Genomic DNA, 15,028 nt, shown 5'->3' on the forward strand with positions numbered 1-15,028 from the left:
ATATAGGCAGTCAATAGCTTTTGTGTACTCAGAGACAGCCCTGACAATGTTAATGTTGGGCTTAGCTCTCTGTCATCAAAAGATTTTAGAATATCTAAATTAATTAGTTTCTCCCGAAGGCATTTGGAACTTTAGAGGTTTATCAATTACAATGAGCTTCCACTATGTATCTCAAAAGAACCAAGGTATCGAATTAAACAATGTCATTGTAACTATTGAAATTGTATTAAATCACCTACTGTTACCTTTGAACTTAAGGGTATAAAAAAATGTAATGTATCTTTAGGTTTGTGAGCCTCTACCAAGAGTGACTCCATGAGAATATTTGTTTGTAGTAATGAATAAAGACTTCTGTATCACCAGCTTCAGTGTCTCTCCGCTGACATCGATCACAGTCACAACATTTGAGGCTCGTCCGGGATACAGTCTAAGGGGGTGAGTATTTTTGTTTAAAGAATAGCACGCATACTTAGATCAGATTAGGTCGACAACCAGCAGAGGATCATGGAGTTTCAAAGGGCATGGTGGAGAGTGAGGGTGGGAGGTAGGCAGTTTGTTTGGGGGGGGGGGGAGAGGAGAGAGAAGAAGGGGAGGGAGGGAGAGGGAGGGAGAGGGAGAGAGGGAGAGAGGGAGAGAGGGAGAGAGGGAGAGAGGGAGAGAGGGAGAGAGGGAGAGAGGGAGAGAGGGAGAGAGGGAGAGAGGGAGAGAGAGAGAGAGAGAGAAAAGAAGATTGGCTTTAGTGCAGAAATATTTAACCTTCTACAGGGAGAACTCACTCCATAAACTTGAGAAGGCTGAACAGGGAATGGACAAGCTGGATGGGTTAAGACCTACAGCCCAGAGGAACATTGGCAGTGGTGGTCAATCAAAGAGGAAGGGAGATGAAGCAGCAGTCATTCTATGTCATGCATATTTGCAAGAGAGAACAAAGTGGATGGAATCATAGAGTGTACAAATAGAAGGGCTGCAGAAGGAAGGGACACCGACCGAGACAGTATGTAAATAGAGAGGGATAGATTGAAGAAACTGTTAGAACACTTACAAAGAGAAAGAGGCACGCATGAAAAACAAGCAAGACAGTCAGAACAATACAAAGATGCATTAGTTGGGGGTCTGGACAGACTGGGGAGGCCCAGCAGGTGGGTGCACACTTGGCAGCAGCCATGGTTAACTGCTGAGGAAGGGTGACAAGGTAAATTGCAAAGTGCTGGACCAGGGAGTTGGCAGGTGGGAAAATACTCACAAACGGCCTGTCGGAATGGCACCTATTGAGAACCGGCAATAACAGGCTCAGAATCCTGATCATCACAGCCAGTCACTCACACTCATCTCCACCATCGACAAGCCTTCCACCCCGGGGGGAAAGCACAGCTTTCTGTCCAAACTGCCTTCACTTACTGTTGTGTATGAAATTTGGTGTAAGAGGAAATGATCGAAAATCCACCAGATGCATCTCAAAGGCATACACATATTGCTAAAGCTAAATGCCCAAGAAATACAAGTGACAATGTGATTCCAGGGGTGCAGGATGGAACATGAGCAACTACTGGGAATGCCGACAATGAGGAAAGATATCTGAACTTTGAGGAAGAACTGAGGGCACCGACTTGGAGGAGGAGGGAGTAACAGGGGAATTATAATGTCTGTTGTCAGAAGGCCAATGAACCTGTGCACAGAGTGAAAACTCAAGGCATATGAGAAATACTCAGGGCCAGGCATTCCAGGGAGGGTTGATCCAGTCTACCTGGAAATGCTCAAAGAAGGACAGAGTTCAGCACATCAGGAGGTCTTAGACTCAGGGATAATGGTAGGATTTGAAAGAGGGGGAAAAGAGGTTGTAAGGTATCAGACATAGCTGCTGTAAAGGTGTAGGGATCTTGCCTTGTTTGCCACCAACCACAGCACTTAACAAGGGACTGCCCCACTAGTCCTTAGGAGGGCATAGGAGATAATATGTGACAACTGTGGTCTCCCAGGTCATGGTTAGAGACAGTGTCCTAACCGAGGAAGGATACACAAAAGTCACTCACCAAGACAAGAAGAGACACATCAGAAGCCAAATCCCCAATCCCAACAGTGCCCTCTGTCCAATCTTACTGCTGACCAGTTTATAGAATTAATAAAGACAGCCTCAAGGTCAGACAAATAGCTGGTGATGGCCCCACTGTCAGCAATGGTGATCCACAGATGAACACAACAGCATTGTTAGGGAACCAGCAATGTGATGCGTTCACAGACACAGGGACTTCGGCATCAATAACTGAGCTACCCTTGCCAATGACCGGAGAGGCTACTTGTAGTACAGATGTAAGCAGAAGAACGGCGAAGGCAGAAAGAGGTGAGTCACAAATATTCAAAATCAGTGAAGTGCATTCCTGGGTTTGTCCAAATAATGAAGATTGAGATGATGAAAGAATGATAAGATTTTAAAAGATAAATATCCTCGGAACAGACATACTGAGGGAGGCAGGGATTGTCACAGGCTTCAGAAAGGGAGAAATAACATGGACAAGTCAGGAGCAGTGAATATGTACAAACTATAGAGTACAGAACCTAGCCAGCATTGCCATAGCTACTCCAATCATCAAGCACAGACAGACAGAAATACTTTATTGATCCCGAGGGAAATTGGGTTTCGTTACAGCCGCACCAACCAAGAATAGTGAAGAAATATAGCAATATAACAACACTAAAGCCAGGACAGTGTCTATGGGTTTCTTTGTTAGCAGATCCTAGATGTATGGACTTTACACAAGCAAGACTGTGGTAACCTTCACGGTCAGTAAAGAACCCAGATGATCAAATAGACTATACTGCCCTCAATAAAACCACACTGAGATAGCATGAGGAGGTGAGTAGCTGGGTGACTATCAGAAATGGAAACGTGAATAGGCAGACTTGTCCATGTTATTCCTCCCTTTCTGAAGCCTGTGACAATCCCTGCCTCCCTCAGTACGTCTATTCTGAGGATATTTATCTTTTAAAATCGTACCATTATTCTTTCATCATCTCAATCTCAATGTGGCCATTCCCCTCAAAAACAGGTATTGCTGCTTTGGATACTGTAGTGGGGGGTTCCACAGAGACTGGGTTACTGGCACTGAGCATAGGTCCATGGTGCAAAAGGGTAAGAGGGAGAAGAGGAGAGCGGTAGTCATAATGGACTCAATAGTCAGGGGACCAGACAGGAGATTTGTAGATGTGAACCAGTCACCTGGATGGTATGTTGCCTCCCAGGTGCCAGGGCCAGGGACAGGAACATCTCAGATCATGTCCACAGCATTTTAGAGAGAGGGTGAGTGGCCAAAGGTATTGGTATCAATGATGTAGGAAGGAAAAGCAAAGAAGTCCTGAAAAATGAACTCAGAGAGCTAGGTAGAAAGCTGAGAAGCAGGGCGTCCCAGGTAGTAATTTCTGGATTGCTGCCTGCACCACATGCCAGTGAGGGTAGAAACAGGATGATTTGGCAGGTTAATGCGTGGCTGAGAAGCTGAAGCAGGGAGCAAGGCTTCAGGTTCTTGGATCATTGGGATCTCTTCTGGGGGAGGAATGACCTGTTCAAAAGTGACAGGTTGCACCTAAACGCGAGTAGAACCAATGTTTTCACGGGCAGGTTTGTTAGAGCTGTTGGGGAGGGTTTAAATTAATTTGGCAGGGGAGTGGGAAATGGAGTGATGGTAAAAAAGCAAAGGTAGCATTCAGTCAGACTGTTAGGGAGGGCAGGCAGATGATAGGACATAATTGCAACCAGCAAGATGAGTATCAGTGCATTAGGGAGGCAGAATCAAAAAGGGTAGCAAATACAGCACTCAACATGTTATATTTTAATGCACAGAGTATAAGAAATAAGGTGGATGTTCTTGTTGCACTTTTAGATTGTCAGAAATGATGTAGTAGCCATCACTGAATCATGGCTGAAGGATGGTTGTAGTTGGTAGTTGAACATCCAAGGTTACATGTTGTATCGGAAGGATGGGAAGGTTGGCAAAGGGGGTTCTGTAGCTCTGCTGGTAAATAATGGCATCAAATCAGTAGAAGGATATGACATAGGATCGTAAGATTTTGAATTCTTGTGGGTTGAGTTAAGAGACTGCAAGGGTAAAAGGACATTGATGGCAGTTATATACATGCTTCCCAACAGTAGCTGGGATGTGAACCACAGATAGCAACTGGAAATAGAAAAGGCATTTCAAATGGGCAATATTATGAGTCATGGGAGATTTCAACATGCACGGCAATTGGAAAAATCAGGTTGGAAATGGACCCCAAGAGAGTGAGTCTGTTGAATGCCTACAAGATGGCTTTTTAGAAGAGTTTGTCATTGAGCCTACTAAGGGATCGGCTATACTGGATTGGGTGTTATGTAATGAACCGGATGTGATTAGGAAGCCTAAGGTAAAAGAACCCTTAGAAAACAGTTATCACAATATGATTGAGTCCAGCTTGAAATTTGATAGGGAGAAAGTGAAGATTGATGTAGCAGTAATTCAGTGGAGTAAAGGAAATTACACCGGTATGAGAGAGGAGTTGGCCAAAGTAAATTGGAAGGAGATGCTGGCAAGGATGACAGCAGAGCAGCAGTGGTGTGGGTTTCTAGGAAAAATGAGGAAGGTGCAATATAGATGTATTCAAAAAATAAAAGAAACACTCAAATGGCAGAATAGTACAACCGTGGCTGACAAGGGAAGTCAAAGCTAATGTAAAAACAAAAGAGAGGGCATACAACAAAGCAAAAATTAGCCAGAAGACAGAGGATTGGGAAGCTTTTAAAACCCTACAGAGAGGAAGTAAAAGATTCATTAGGAGAGAAAAGATGAAACATGAAAGCAAGCTAGCAAGCAATAGCAAAGTGGATAGTGAAAGTTTTTTCAAGTATGTAAAAAAATAGAGAGATGAGGGTGGATTTAGGACCGCTAGAAAATGAGACCAGAGAAATAATTACGGGGCCAAGGAGACGGCAGATGAAGTAAATGAGTATTTTGCAGTCTTCACTATGGAAGACACTAGCAGTGTGCCAGATGTTGAAGGGTGTGAGGGAAGAGAAGTGAGCACAGTTACTACAACAAGGGAGAAGGTGCTCAAAAAGCTGAAAGACCTAAGGGTACATAAGTTACCCCAACCAGATGAACTGCACCCTAGGTTTCTGATAGAGGTAGAGATTGTGGAGGCATTAGTAATGATCTTTCAAAAATCCCTGGACTCTGGCATAGTGCCAGAGGACTGGAAAATTGCAAATGTCACTCCACTCTTGAAGAAAGGAGGAAGGCAGCAGAAAGGAAAATCTAGACCAGTTAATCTGACCTCAATGGTTGGGAAGATGTTGGAGTCTATTGTTAAGAATGAGGTTATGGGATACTTGGTGACACAGGACAAGATAGGATAAAGTCAGCATGGTTTCCTTAAAGGAAAATCCAGCCTGACAAATCTGTTGGAATTCTTTGAGGAGATTACACATAGGATAGATAAAGGAGCTGCAGTGGATGTTGTATATTTGGACTTTCAGAAGGCCTTTGACAAGGTGCCACACATGAGGCTGCGTACCAAGTTAACTGCCCATGGCATTACAGGAAAGTTACTGGCATAGTTAGGGCATTGGCTGATTGGTAGGAGGCAGCGTGTGGGAATGAAAGAATCCTTTTCTGGTTGGCTGCCAGTGACTAGTGATGTTCTGCAAGGGTCAGTGTTGGGACTTCTCTTTTTGCTGTTTTTCAATGGTTTAGATGATGGAATAGATGGCTTTGTTACTAAGTTTGTGGTTGATAGTTACAGAAACAGGTGGGACGCAGAAGTTAGAAAGATTAGGAGAATGGGCAAGAGAGTGTCAAATGAAATATAATGTCGGAAAATTCATGGCCATGCACTTTGGTAGTAGAAATAAATATGCAGGCTATTTTCTAAATGGGGAAAAAATCTAAATATCTGAGATGCAAAGGGATTTGGAAGATCTTGTGCAGAACAGCCTAAAGGATAACTTACAGGTACAGTGGTGGTGAGGAAGGCAAATGCAATGTTAGCATTCATTTCAAGAGGTCTAGAATACAAGAGCTGGGATGTGATGCTGAGGCTTTATAGTGAACTGGTGAGACCTCACATTGAGTATTGTGAACAGTTTTGGGCTCATCTAAGAAAAGATATACTGGCATTGGAGAGGTTTCAGAAAAGGTTCACAAGGATGATCCTCGGAATGAAAGGGTTATCATATGAGGAACATTTGATGGCCCTGGGTATATAATCGCTGGAATTTAGAAGGATGAAGGGGAATCTCATTGAAACATTTTGAATGTTAAAACGTAAAACACATGTAGAAAGGGCAATGTTGCCCTCAAGGGGAATTTCAACATGCAGGTATATTGGAAAAATCCAGTTGGTGCTGGATCCCAAGAGAGAGAATTTGTAGACTACAACTAGAGGTCATGGGTTAAGGGTAAAAAGAAGAAATGTTTAAGGGGAGCATGAGGGGTAACTACTTCTTTCAGAGGGCGGTGAGAGTGTAGAACGAGCTGCCAGCACAAGTGGAGGATACAATTTCGATTTCTACATTTAAGAGAAGTTTGGATAGGTACGTGGACAGGAGAGTATGGTGGACTATGGTCCAGGTGCAGGTCAATGGTTCAGCAGGACTGGAGAAAAAAAGCTGAGGAGCAGATTTGAAAGGTGAGGGGAGGGAACAGAGAAACACCAGATGATAGATGAAACCTGGAAGGGGAAGGATGAAGTAAAGAACTGGGAGGTTGATTGGTGAAAGAGACAGAAAGCCATGGAAGAAAGAAAAAGGGAGAAGGAGAACCAGAGGGAGGTGATGAGTGGCAAGAAGATGAGGTGAAAGAGGGAAAGGTGGATGGGAAATGGAGAGAGGGGACGTGTTGGGAGGCATTATTGAAAGTTTGCGAAATCGATGTTCATTCCATCAGGTTGGAGGCTACCCAAATGGAATCTCTTTCACCAATCAACTTCCCAGCTCTTTAATTGTTTCCCCCCCCCCCCCAGATTTCACCTATCACCCGGCATTTCTCTCTCTCCTCCCCTCACCTTTTAAATCTGCTCCTCAGCCTTTTTCTCCAGTCCTGCTGAAGGGTTTCAGCCCAAAATGTCAACTGTACTTCTTTTCCATAGATGCTGCCTGGCTTGCTGAATTCCTCCAGTATTTTGTATGCGTTGCTCAGATTCCCAGCATCTACAAATTTTCTCGTTTGTGATTGTAACTTTTGAAATTGTATTGAATCACCCTTGATCTTAAGGGTGTAAAAATGTGATACGCCTTTGGGGTTGTGGGCCTCTATCAAGAGTGTCTCCATAAGAGTGTCTGTAGTGAATGAAGACTTCTATATTACCAGCTTCAGTGTCTCTCTGCTGACCTCGAGAGGAAGAAGAAGGGACTGCAAGTATGCCTCTTAAAACTGGGGTATTGACTCAGAAGTTCTGCCTTAGTGGAAAAAGCATCTGGAATTTTCTATGCCTGTTACAAATTCAGACTTCCATGAAGGCGATACAGTACAGTTTCAAAGGGGGGGAATAAAAATGTTATTTTTCTTTTTAAAAACTTTTGATTTAGATCAGAGAGATGGAGTTTTGATGTCACCCATAAATCTGCATTAACAACTTAGCAAACAGAATATGATCCTGGAGTTAATGGTTGGCTGAGCAATTAGTTTGCTGTTGTAATAGTGGTATGGCATCTCCCTGCGCTGAGATCAAAAGATCGCACCAATCAAATTAGGTTCAATCTACTCGATATCACTGCTATTATGGATGCCAGCATTTCGGAAACTGACTGTTGCCTCTGAAAGTTTGATACTAAAAAGCAATATGAAAGCTGCTGTTGCTAGAGATCTGAAAGCCAACAAAACATCTCTGCTGTGATATTGAGATGTGAAATTTACCCTCATAATTGCACTTTCAAAGTATGGACTCTAGTTTTACCACTGCTGCCAGTTAAACACAAAGTATAGCAATCTTGAAACTATTGTAAAAGATGTATTACCAATATTCAAGTTTGCTCACATTTTCACTGATAATATAGAATTATCAGCAAGTTTACATAATATCTCCATGTCTATCTAAAGGAAATTCCTATTCAGGCTTGTTAATGGAAACATTCTCCCTGGAATTCCAATGAGTCCCTGAGGTACAGTACAAGTTTTAGCACCAGTTTTATCACTCAATCATTATTGATTTAAGTATGAAGAAACAATCCTCAGATAATTTAAAAAATGCGAAGAATCTGAAAACACCTTAGTCAATGATTCATTAAAAGCTCTGGCATTTAGAAACATGAAAATATTGAACATCATGATCCTTGTATTGACGTTTATGCCGATACAACGTATGGATCAAACCTCAGACTGTGGCAGATTAGGTTAGTTAACAGCAATAAACAGCAACTCCCCTTCTAAGTAATTAGCAGTAGCTTCACAGATGTGAAGCTACTTTGCTGAAATATAAAATTATCCTAAGTGTATAGAGCTTAAGGTAGGAACAATAAGAGCAGCCCAACACCATCTTTCTGATCTCCACCCTTTCACAGATCTCTCTTTTCATTCTCTTCACACCTTCCTGCTTTTTTCTGCAACGTAGAACTGGGAAACTTTTTTACTTTTCTCAAATCTGATGAAGCATCATCAACTGAAAACATTAAATTTGTTTTCAACACACACAAAATGCTAGAGGAACTCAGTAAGTCAGGCAGGATCTATGGAGGGGAATAAACAATATATGATTCAGACAGAGACCCTTCATCAGGACTGAATGAACAGTCAATGTTTTGGGTCAAGCTCCTTCATCCGGACTTTGATTGTTCATTCCCCTCCATAGATGCTGCTGACTTGCTTAGTTCCTCCAACATTTTGTGCATGCTAATCAAGACTTCCAGCATCTACAGATTCTCTTGTGTTCATGATTAACTGTTTTTCTCTTCACAAATATTGCCTAGTCAATTGAATATTGCTCTGATTTTATTTCAGACTTCCAACAGCTGCAGGAGTTTGCTTTCAGGGCCTGCCTGCAGCCTACATTCCTGTTTAGTGATGCAATGCTGAAACCCCACATGATCTTTCAAGTCTTCCTTGGCAACAACTCTCAAAGCCCTCATCTACAAGAGCAAGCTCAGGAAGTACCTCAGCATCAAACACCATCCCAACGAGTATCCTTCTACAGCAGGCAAATCAAAAGCCCAGCATTTCCTGTGGCAACAATGTTACACAGGTTGCTGTGGCTCAGAATGGGATACCCATCAGTTGCTAATGAAATCTGGCCTTGCCAGTAACAACCATATCTTGAAAGCAACCAATGAAAATAGGACAACTTCTTTGAAGATTTAATTCCACTCACAGGAAAGAGTAATGTTAGCTCCATCCACTGGTTCTCTTTTAAAAAACAGTGTTGTTGCTCATAACACTGTGATCAGCACTAGATGGGTTTATAAAAGGAAGTTGGGAGGATGAATACAGATCCCTAGTGGAGGACTTTGTCAAATGATGCAGCTCAAAATCAGCAAGACAAAGGAGATGGGGATGAACTTTAGGAAGACTAAGCTTGCACTGCTCCCTGTTAGTATTGATGGTGAGGATGTGGATATGCTGAGGACCTGGAAGTACCTGGGGTGCACCTGGATGACAGACTTGACTGAAGCAACAACATGGAGGATGTGTGGGTGATGCCAACAGGAAAGGCTGGCTCTGTTATTGGAGTTAAACTGGACACACTGGAGGCTGTGGTAGAACAAAGGACCCAACAGAAAATCCTGGCAATTCTGGACCATGTTTCTCACCCTCTGCATGCCACTTTGGCTGAACAGAGAAGCAATTTTAGTAATAAGCTAAGACAATTGTGCTGCTCCAAAAAGTGCTATATAAGGTCATTCTTACCCTCGGTCTGTAGGCTCTATAATGAGTCAACCTATAGCCGGGAAGCGATGACTTCCTCCTGTTAGACTGTTTGAGGTATTTTATTTTTTCTTCTTTCTTATTTCTAATATATGTATATCTGTGCACTTGTAATGCTGCTGTGACACTGTAATTTCCTTTGGAATCAATAAAGTATCTATCTATCCTTCCCACGGGTACAAAGCTCCCAATATAATTCACTACGGAAAGAGATTCTCCTAACGAGAGCAGTGGAATCATGATGCCGCCTGCAGGTATCACACATTAGCTGCACCAGCAGAAGCTGCCGTTACTTTATGACATGAACCTAATCTGGGAAATGAAGATCTGTCACATAACTCACTACTGCCAATAGTTATTACATTTAGGTAAGGATTGTGAAGGACTGCAACCCCAACAACCTAGTTCGGTCACAACAAAAATCTGACTAATTCAGTCCTCTGGGGCTGCGAGCTAATGTCAAAAAGCAAAAAGCTGATAAAGCATGCAAACTGCACAACCTGCAAAGCCGCCTTACTCACTGGTATGGTGTTTCATCCTACTTGCAAACAATGATGCAGAGTTTGTCAGGCTTGACTTTCTACAGTGATATCACACTAACCGTCTCAACTCCACACAAAACAGAAGTAGGATAATCAGCCCTTTACATCAGCAACCCATCACTACGTTTAGTTAGCACCCCAGCTGTTAAGTGGTGACTGCCTCTTGAAGCCAAACAGTTTGGGTGTAACTCACACTGCCAGCCTGGGATTCAAACATGAGCAATTAAAAAAGAAATAAATACCTTGGGAAGGTGTCAGTGCTCCACTGTGCACCTTATATGACCTAGCAACTTCAGATTAACACTCATTTCTTGTTATTTTTCCATTGAGTTCAATGGAATTGTAAGAATACTTCTCCATTGGAGGCAAAGCCAGTTAAAAGGACAGGATTTTCTCCTCGTGAAATGGCAGGGAGTTAATGGAAACGCTTTGCCAGAATAGACTACAGGATGAATTAGTGGGGGGAATTTAGAATGCACTGTGAGGCAGCATGGTCCCAATAAACCAAATGGCTTTCTTCATCATCCTAAGCATATTAGCTAAATATGATGCTTAACTTCCATTTAACCATAAATAGAAGCCGTTGACTAGCATCAGAGGTGAAAGCCTTCCGAATAAGAAAGGGTCTAAATCCACCAATTATATCTATCTCACTAGTCTTTCTTGTAACGTATCTGTAGCTGTACCTGCATTAAGGGGCATCGAAGCTCAAACTGTGCAATGCCTATAGGATGAAGAAGGCTCCTCACTGTTGTCTGATACAATGCTTGACTGACATGTTTCCAAATGGGCAACAGAACTTAAAACATTTGGAGTAAATTGAATTTACAAAATTGTTGACAAGGAACTGCGATTTCTATCAATTTACTGAAAATCATTTTCCTATTTGATCCAAGGTCACAACTCCAAAGCAATTCAGCAAGAGCACAGATCAGCCATTAATAATATGGGTGGTCTAAACCTTCTGCACACTTGCTTCATTTCTCTCTGTAGTAATACAGCCTATCTTGTGCTATTTACAGCAAGCAATGGCAAATGTATTGCCATTGGTCACCCTGTAACACTGTGGTGTTATGTATTCTACAGGAGCTAATTATGCAGAGAACATAAAGACTGCACAAGTTCAAAAGAGTTAATAGCTTTTTATAAAAAAGGAATAACATAAACTTTATATCATGTATTCTATGCAGAGAAAGCAGCCATATTCTCTATCAACAGCATCTGTTCACGATGCAAGCAATACACAAAAAATTAGAAGTTCTGGTAACAAGAGTGATTCATATAGGTGAGCAGAGTCTCTATGACTTCAGAAGAGCAGGAAAAATTCATTCTCCAATCATAGGAGTGAGTGGTTTATGTAATGAAAAAAGTGCAAAACATACTGATGTTATTAAGTCAAGCAAAGACAAAACTGGATAGACAGCAATGGCTTTCAATCTGAATCAGTTAACTGGAACAGAAATTCATTCTATTAACAATATTCTCAGATAACTGTGCTGATGTGTTTGAGCCAGAATGAATAAACAAGTGCGCTGCTGCCATAAACTGTAAATTAAACTGGCGAAGCTGAGGAAATATTATGATGACCGACGATGGCAAAACAATTTGAATCAATTTAGCAGAGATAACCATGAAGACTGCATACCAAATATAGACTACATACTTGAATCAAATTAGGAAATCATTAGTCCTAATAGGTAACAGCTTGTGGACTTAATATCATCAAATATCTTTCACTTCCATTCGCAAATCATGGAACTGAATTTAAGGCAGTGAACAGTATACAAAGTCATTCCATAATAGAATCTAATTTCATTTTCCATTTAAGCATATCAATTTATATTGTATATAAATGCTTGGATCTTAATACTTACATGGCCATGGAGATCAGTATTCAACAGCATCAGTGCACAAGTAAGGCAATGGACCCCATCTGTAAAAGGGCAGAAAGGCTTGTGTAAGTGCTCACTCTATGGCAAAACATGCTGACAAATCATGTTTGTGTGAACATGTCAACATGCCAGTTCCAACTACAGAGTTGAGACAATGTTTAAGGAACACTTAATTACCCCAGCATTACCAACTAAATTGTCTAAAATGAATCAGTGCAGAAATTCTGCCATTTACAACATCAATTGGCTTACAGCTGCTGTTGGCCCATGAATTTTAACTACTTTGCCACTCACCTCTCCCTTTATCCTTTGTTCTCTGGGTCAGATCAGAGAAAGTAGAAAGTGGAGTATTTTGGGGTTGAGATCAACCAATACCTCACGAGAAAGCCACTGACACAATTTTGGAAGTTTTCCAGGGAGAGCAAACCTCAACTGCATGGCTCATGAATACCAATCAAACCACTTACACAAGCCCAAATTCAATTTGTTTATTGAGAGATTCCCAATTAGGTAGAAACAGTCATTTGAAAAATAATTTAAAACATACTTCTGAACTTTTTCAATGCTAGAAGATTAGTAACTGAACTACAATGTTTTTGCAACAAGACAAGAAGCCTTAATTAATGCAATCAAATGAATTCAGTCAGCAGTACCAAGTAAATTTAAGTCACTAATCCACTTTACGTAAGAGTTAAATATTGTGCAGCAATAGGAAGTAATGAGGTCAGAAATATCTGGATTTTGCAGATATTTTTCACTTAAGTAAGAGCAGCATACAATCTACTTGAAGATCTCAGCATGCCAAGCAGCATCTGTGGGAGAAAAGGAACTGCTGACAATTTGTGTCAAACTCCTGCAGAGCTTTGATCCAAAATATCAACATCTAGCAGATGGTGTAATGCTTTATAGTGCCAGCGGCTGTTTGGGGTAGATCAAGGATCAATTCCTGCCACTGCCTGCAAGGAGTTGTATGTTCTCCACATGACAGTGTGGGTCACAAAGAGAACAAGTGTTTCTCCTCTGGGTGCTCTTGTTCCCTCCCACATTCAAAAGCAATATGGTTTAGGAAGGGTTAATAAGTTGTGGCATGCTATGCTGGCTCCAAAAGCATGACGGCACTTGTAGGCTGCCCCCAGCGCACAGCGTTGGCCGTTGACACAAAACCACGAGTCACTCTATGTTTTGATGTTTCCGGGTGCATGTGACAAATGAAGCTAAATTCATTTCTTCCCTCAGGTGCTGCTTGACCCATTGAATTCTTCCACCAGAATGTTTTTTGCTCCAAATTCCAACATCTGCAGACTCGTGTCTCCTAATTATGCCACCAAGTGACAGGATTCTTATAACCAAATGTTAATCACTGCCATTAAAATCAGACCAAGGAAGAAAAGCTAATATTCTGGATTTCCCTTCTGGAAACAACCAACCTCTTCAAAACTGAGAGATTTGACGTGTTCAGAGTCTACCTACCATCAGATGGTGGCATGCTGCTTTGTTGCAAAGTTTGTAGATGATATGAAGATAGGTTGAGGAGCAGGTAGTTTTGAGGAAGTAGAGAGGCTACAGAAGGACTTAGGCAGATGAGGAGAATGGGCAAAGAAATGGCAGGTGGAATAGTACCAGGAAGTGTATGGTCATGTACTTCGGTGGAAGAAATGAAAGGGTTGACTATTTTCTAAATGGAGAGAAAATACAAAAAATTGAGGTGCAAAGGGATTTGAAAGACCTAGTGCAGGATTCCCTAAAGGTTAATTTGAAGGTTGAGTCTGTGGTGAAGAAGGCAAATGCAATGTTAGCATTCATTTCATGAGGACTAGAATATAAAAGCAAGGATGTAACATTGAAGCTTTATATAACACTGGTGTGGCCTCACTTGAAGTACTGTGAGCAGTTTTGGGCCCCTAGCTTAGAAAGGATATGTTAAAACTGGAGAGGGTTCAGAAAAGGTTCATAAAAAACTGATTCCAGGATTGAAAGACTTGTCATACGAAGAGTGTTTGATGGCTCTGGGTCTGTATTCACTAGAGTTCAGAAGAATGAAGGATGACCTCATTGAAACCTATTGAATGGTGAAGTGCCTTGATAGAGTGGATTCGGAGAGGATGTTTCCTATGGTGGAAGAGTCTGAGACCAGAGGACACAGCCTCAGAATAGAGGGCCATCCTTTTAGAACAGAGATGAGTAGGAATTTCTTTAGCCAGAGAGTGGTAAATGTGCAGAATTCTTTGCCACAGGCTGCAGTGGAGGCCAAGTCTTTATGAATATTTAAGGCAGAAGTTGACAGATTCTTGATTGGTCAGGGCATGAAAGGATACGGGCAGAAGGCCCGAGATTGGGGCTGAGAGGAAAATTGAATCAGCCATGATGAAATGGTGGAACAGACTTGATAGGTTAAATGGCCTAATTCTGCTCCTATATCTTATGGGTGGAGACATGCTTGATTAATTACAATATACTCAAAGCACACAAGGAAAGGAATATATCCAGTAGTGTGAAGACTTGGAATCAGGCATCCAAAAGCATGCCACACTAATTATGCATCTCAGTCCAATGATTCATGTACTGCTTCCTAACACATTAGCTTCCAGTTAAGTGATCAATCATTACAATATTCCATGGAATCATGCTGTCCATTTTGTGAAAATATCCCAGTCTTACAACAGTCATGGAATTTAAAACTCCATTTTAATATCAAATAATGTCAAATTCCTTT

The 15,028-nt window shown here is 41.6% G+C and overlaps 1 protein-coding gene and 1 long non-coding RNA gene across 11 annotated transcripts in view; one reads left to right on the forward strand and one right to left on the reverse strand.

Annotated features, from left to right (window-relative positions):
* Positions 1-9,837, forward strand: part of LOC140726323 (uncharacterized) — a 52,332-nt gene extending 42,495 nt beyond the window's left edge. Inside the window, exons 2-3 of the long non-coding RNA XR_012098613.1 lie at positions 364-435; positions 8,961-9,837. This is a non-coding gene — a long non-coding RNA (uncharacterized lncRNA). The remainder of the gene's footprint in view (positions 1-363; positions 436-8,960) is intronic.
* The window catches only part of psd3l (pleckstrin and Sec7 domain containing 3, like), a 502,996-nt gene that overhangs the window by 131,718 nt on the left and 356,250 nt on the right, over positions 1-15,028 (reverse strand). For all 10 annotated transcript variants that reach the window (XM_073042543.1, XM_073042544.1, XM_073042547.1 and 7 more), the window contains one exon: positions 12,298-12,356. In XM_073042543.1, coding sequence (XP_072898644.1) covers positions 12,298-12,356 — 59 coding nt within the window. The remainder of the gene's footprint in view (positions 1-12,297; positions 12,357-15,028) is intronic.

The sequence above is a fragment of the Hemitrygon akajei genome, chromosome 4 (assembly GCF_048418815.1).
Source record: "Hemitrygon akajei chromosome 4, sHemAka1.3, whole genome shotgun sequence".
Taxonomy (NCBI): Eukaryota; Metazoa; Chordata; class Chondrichthyes; order Myliobatiformes; family Dasyatidae; genus Hemitrygon; species Hemitrygon akajei.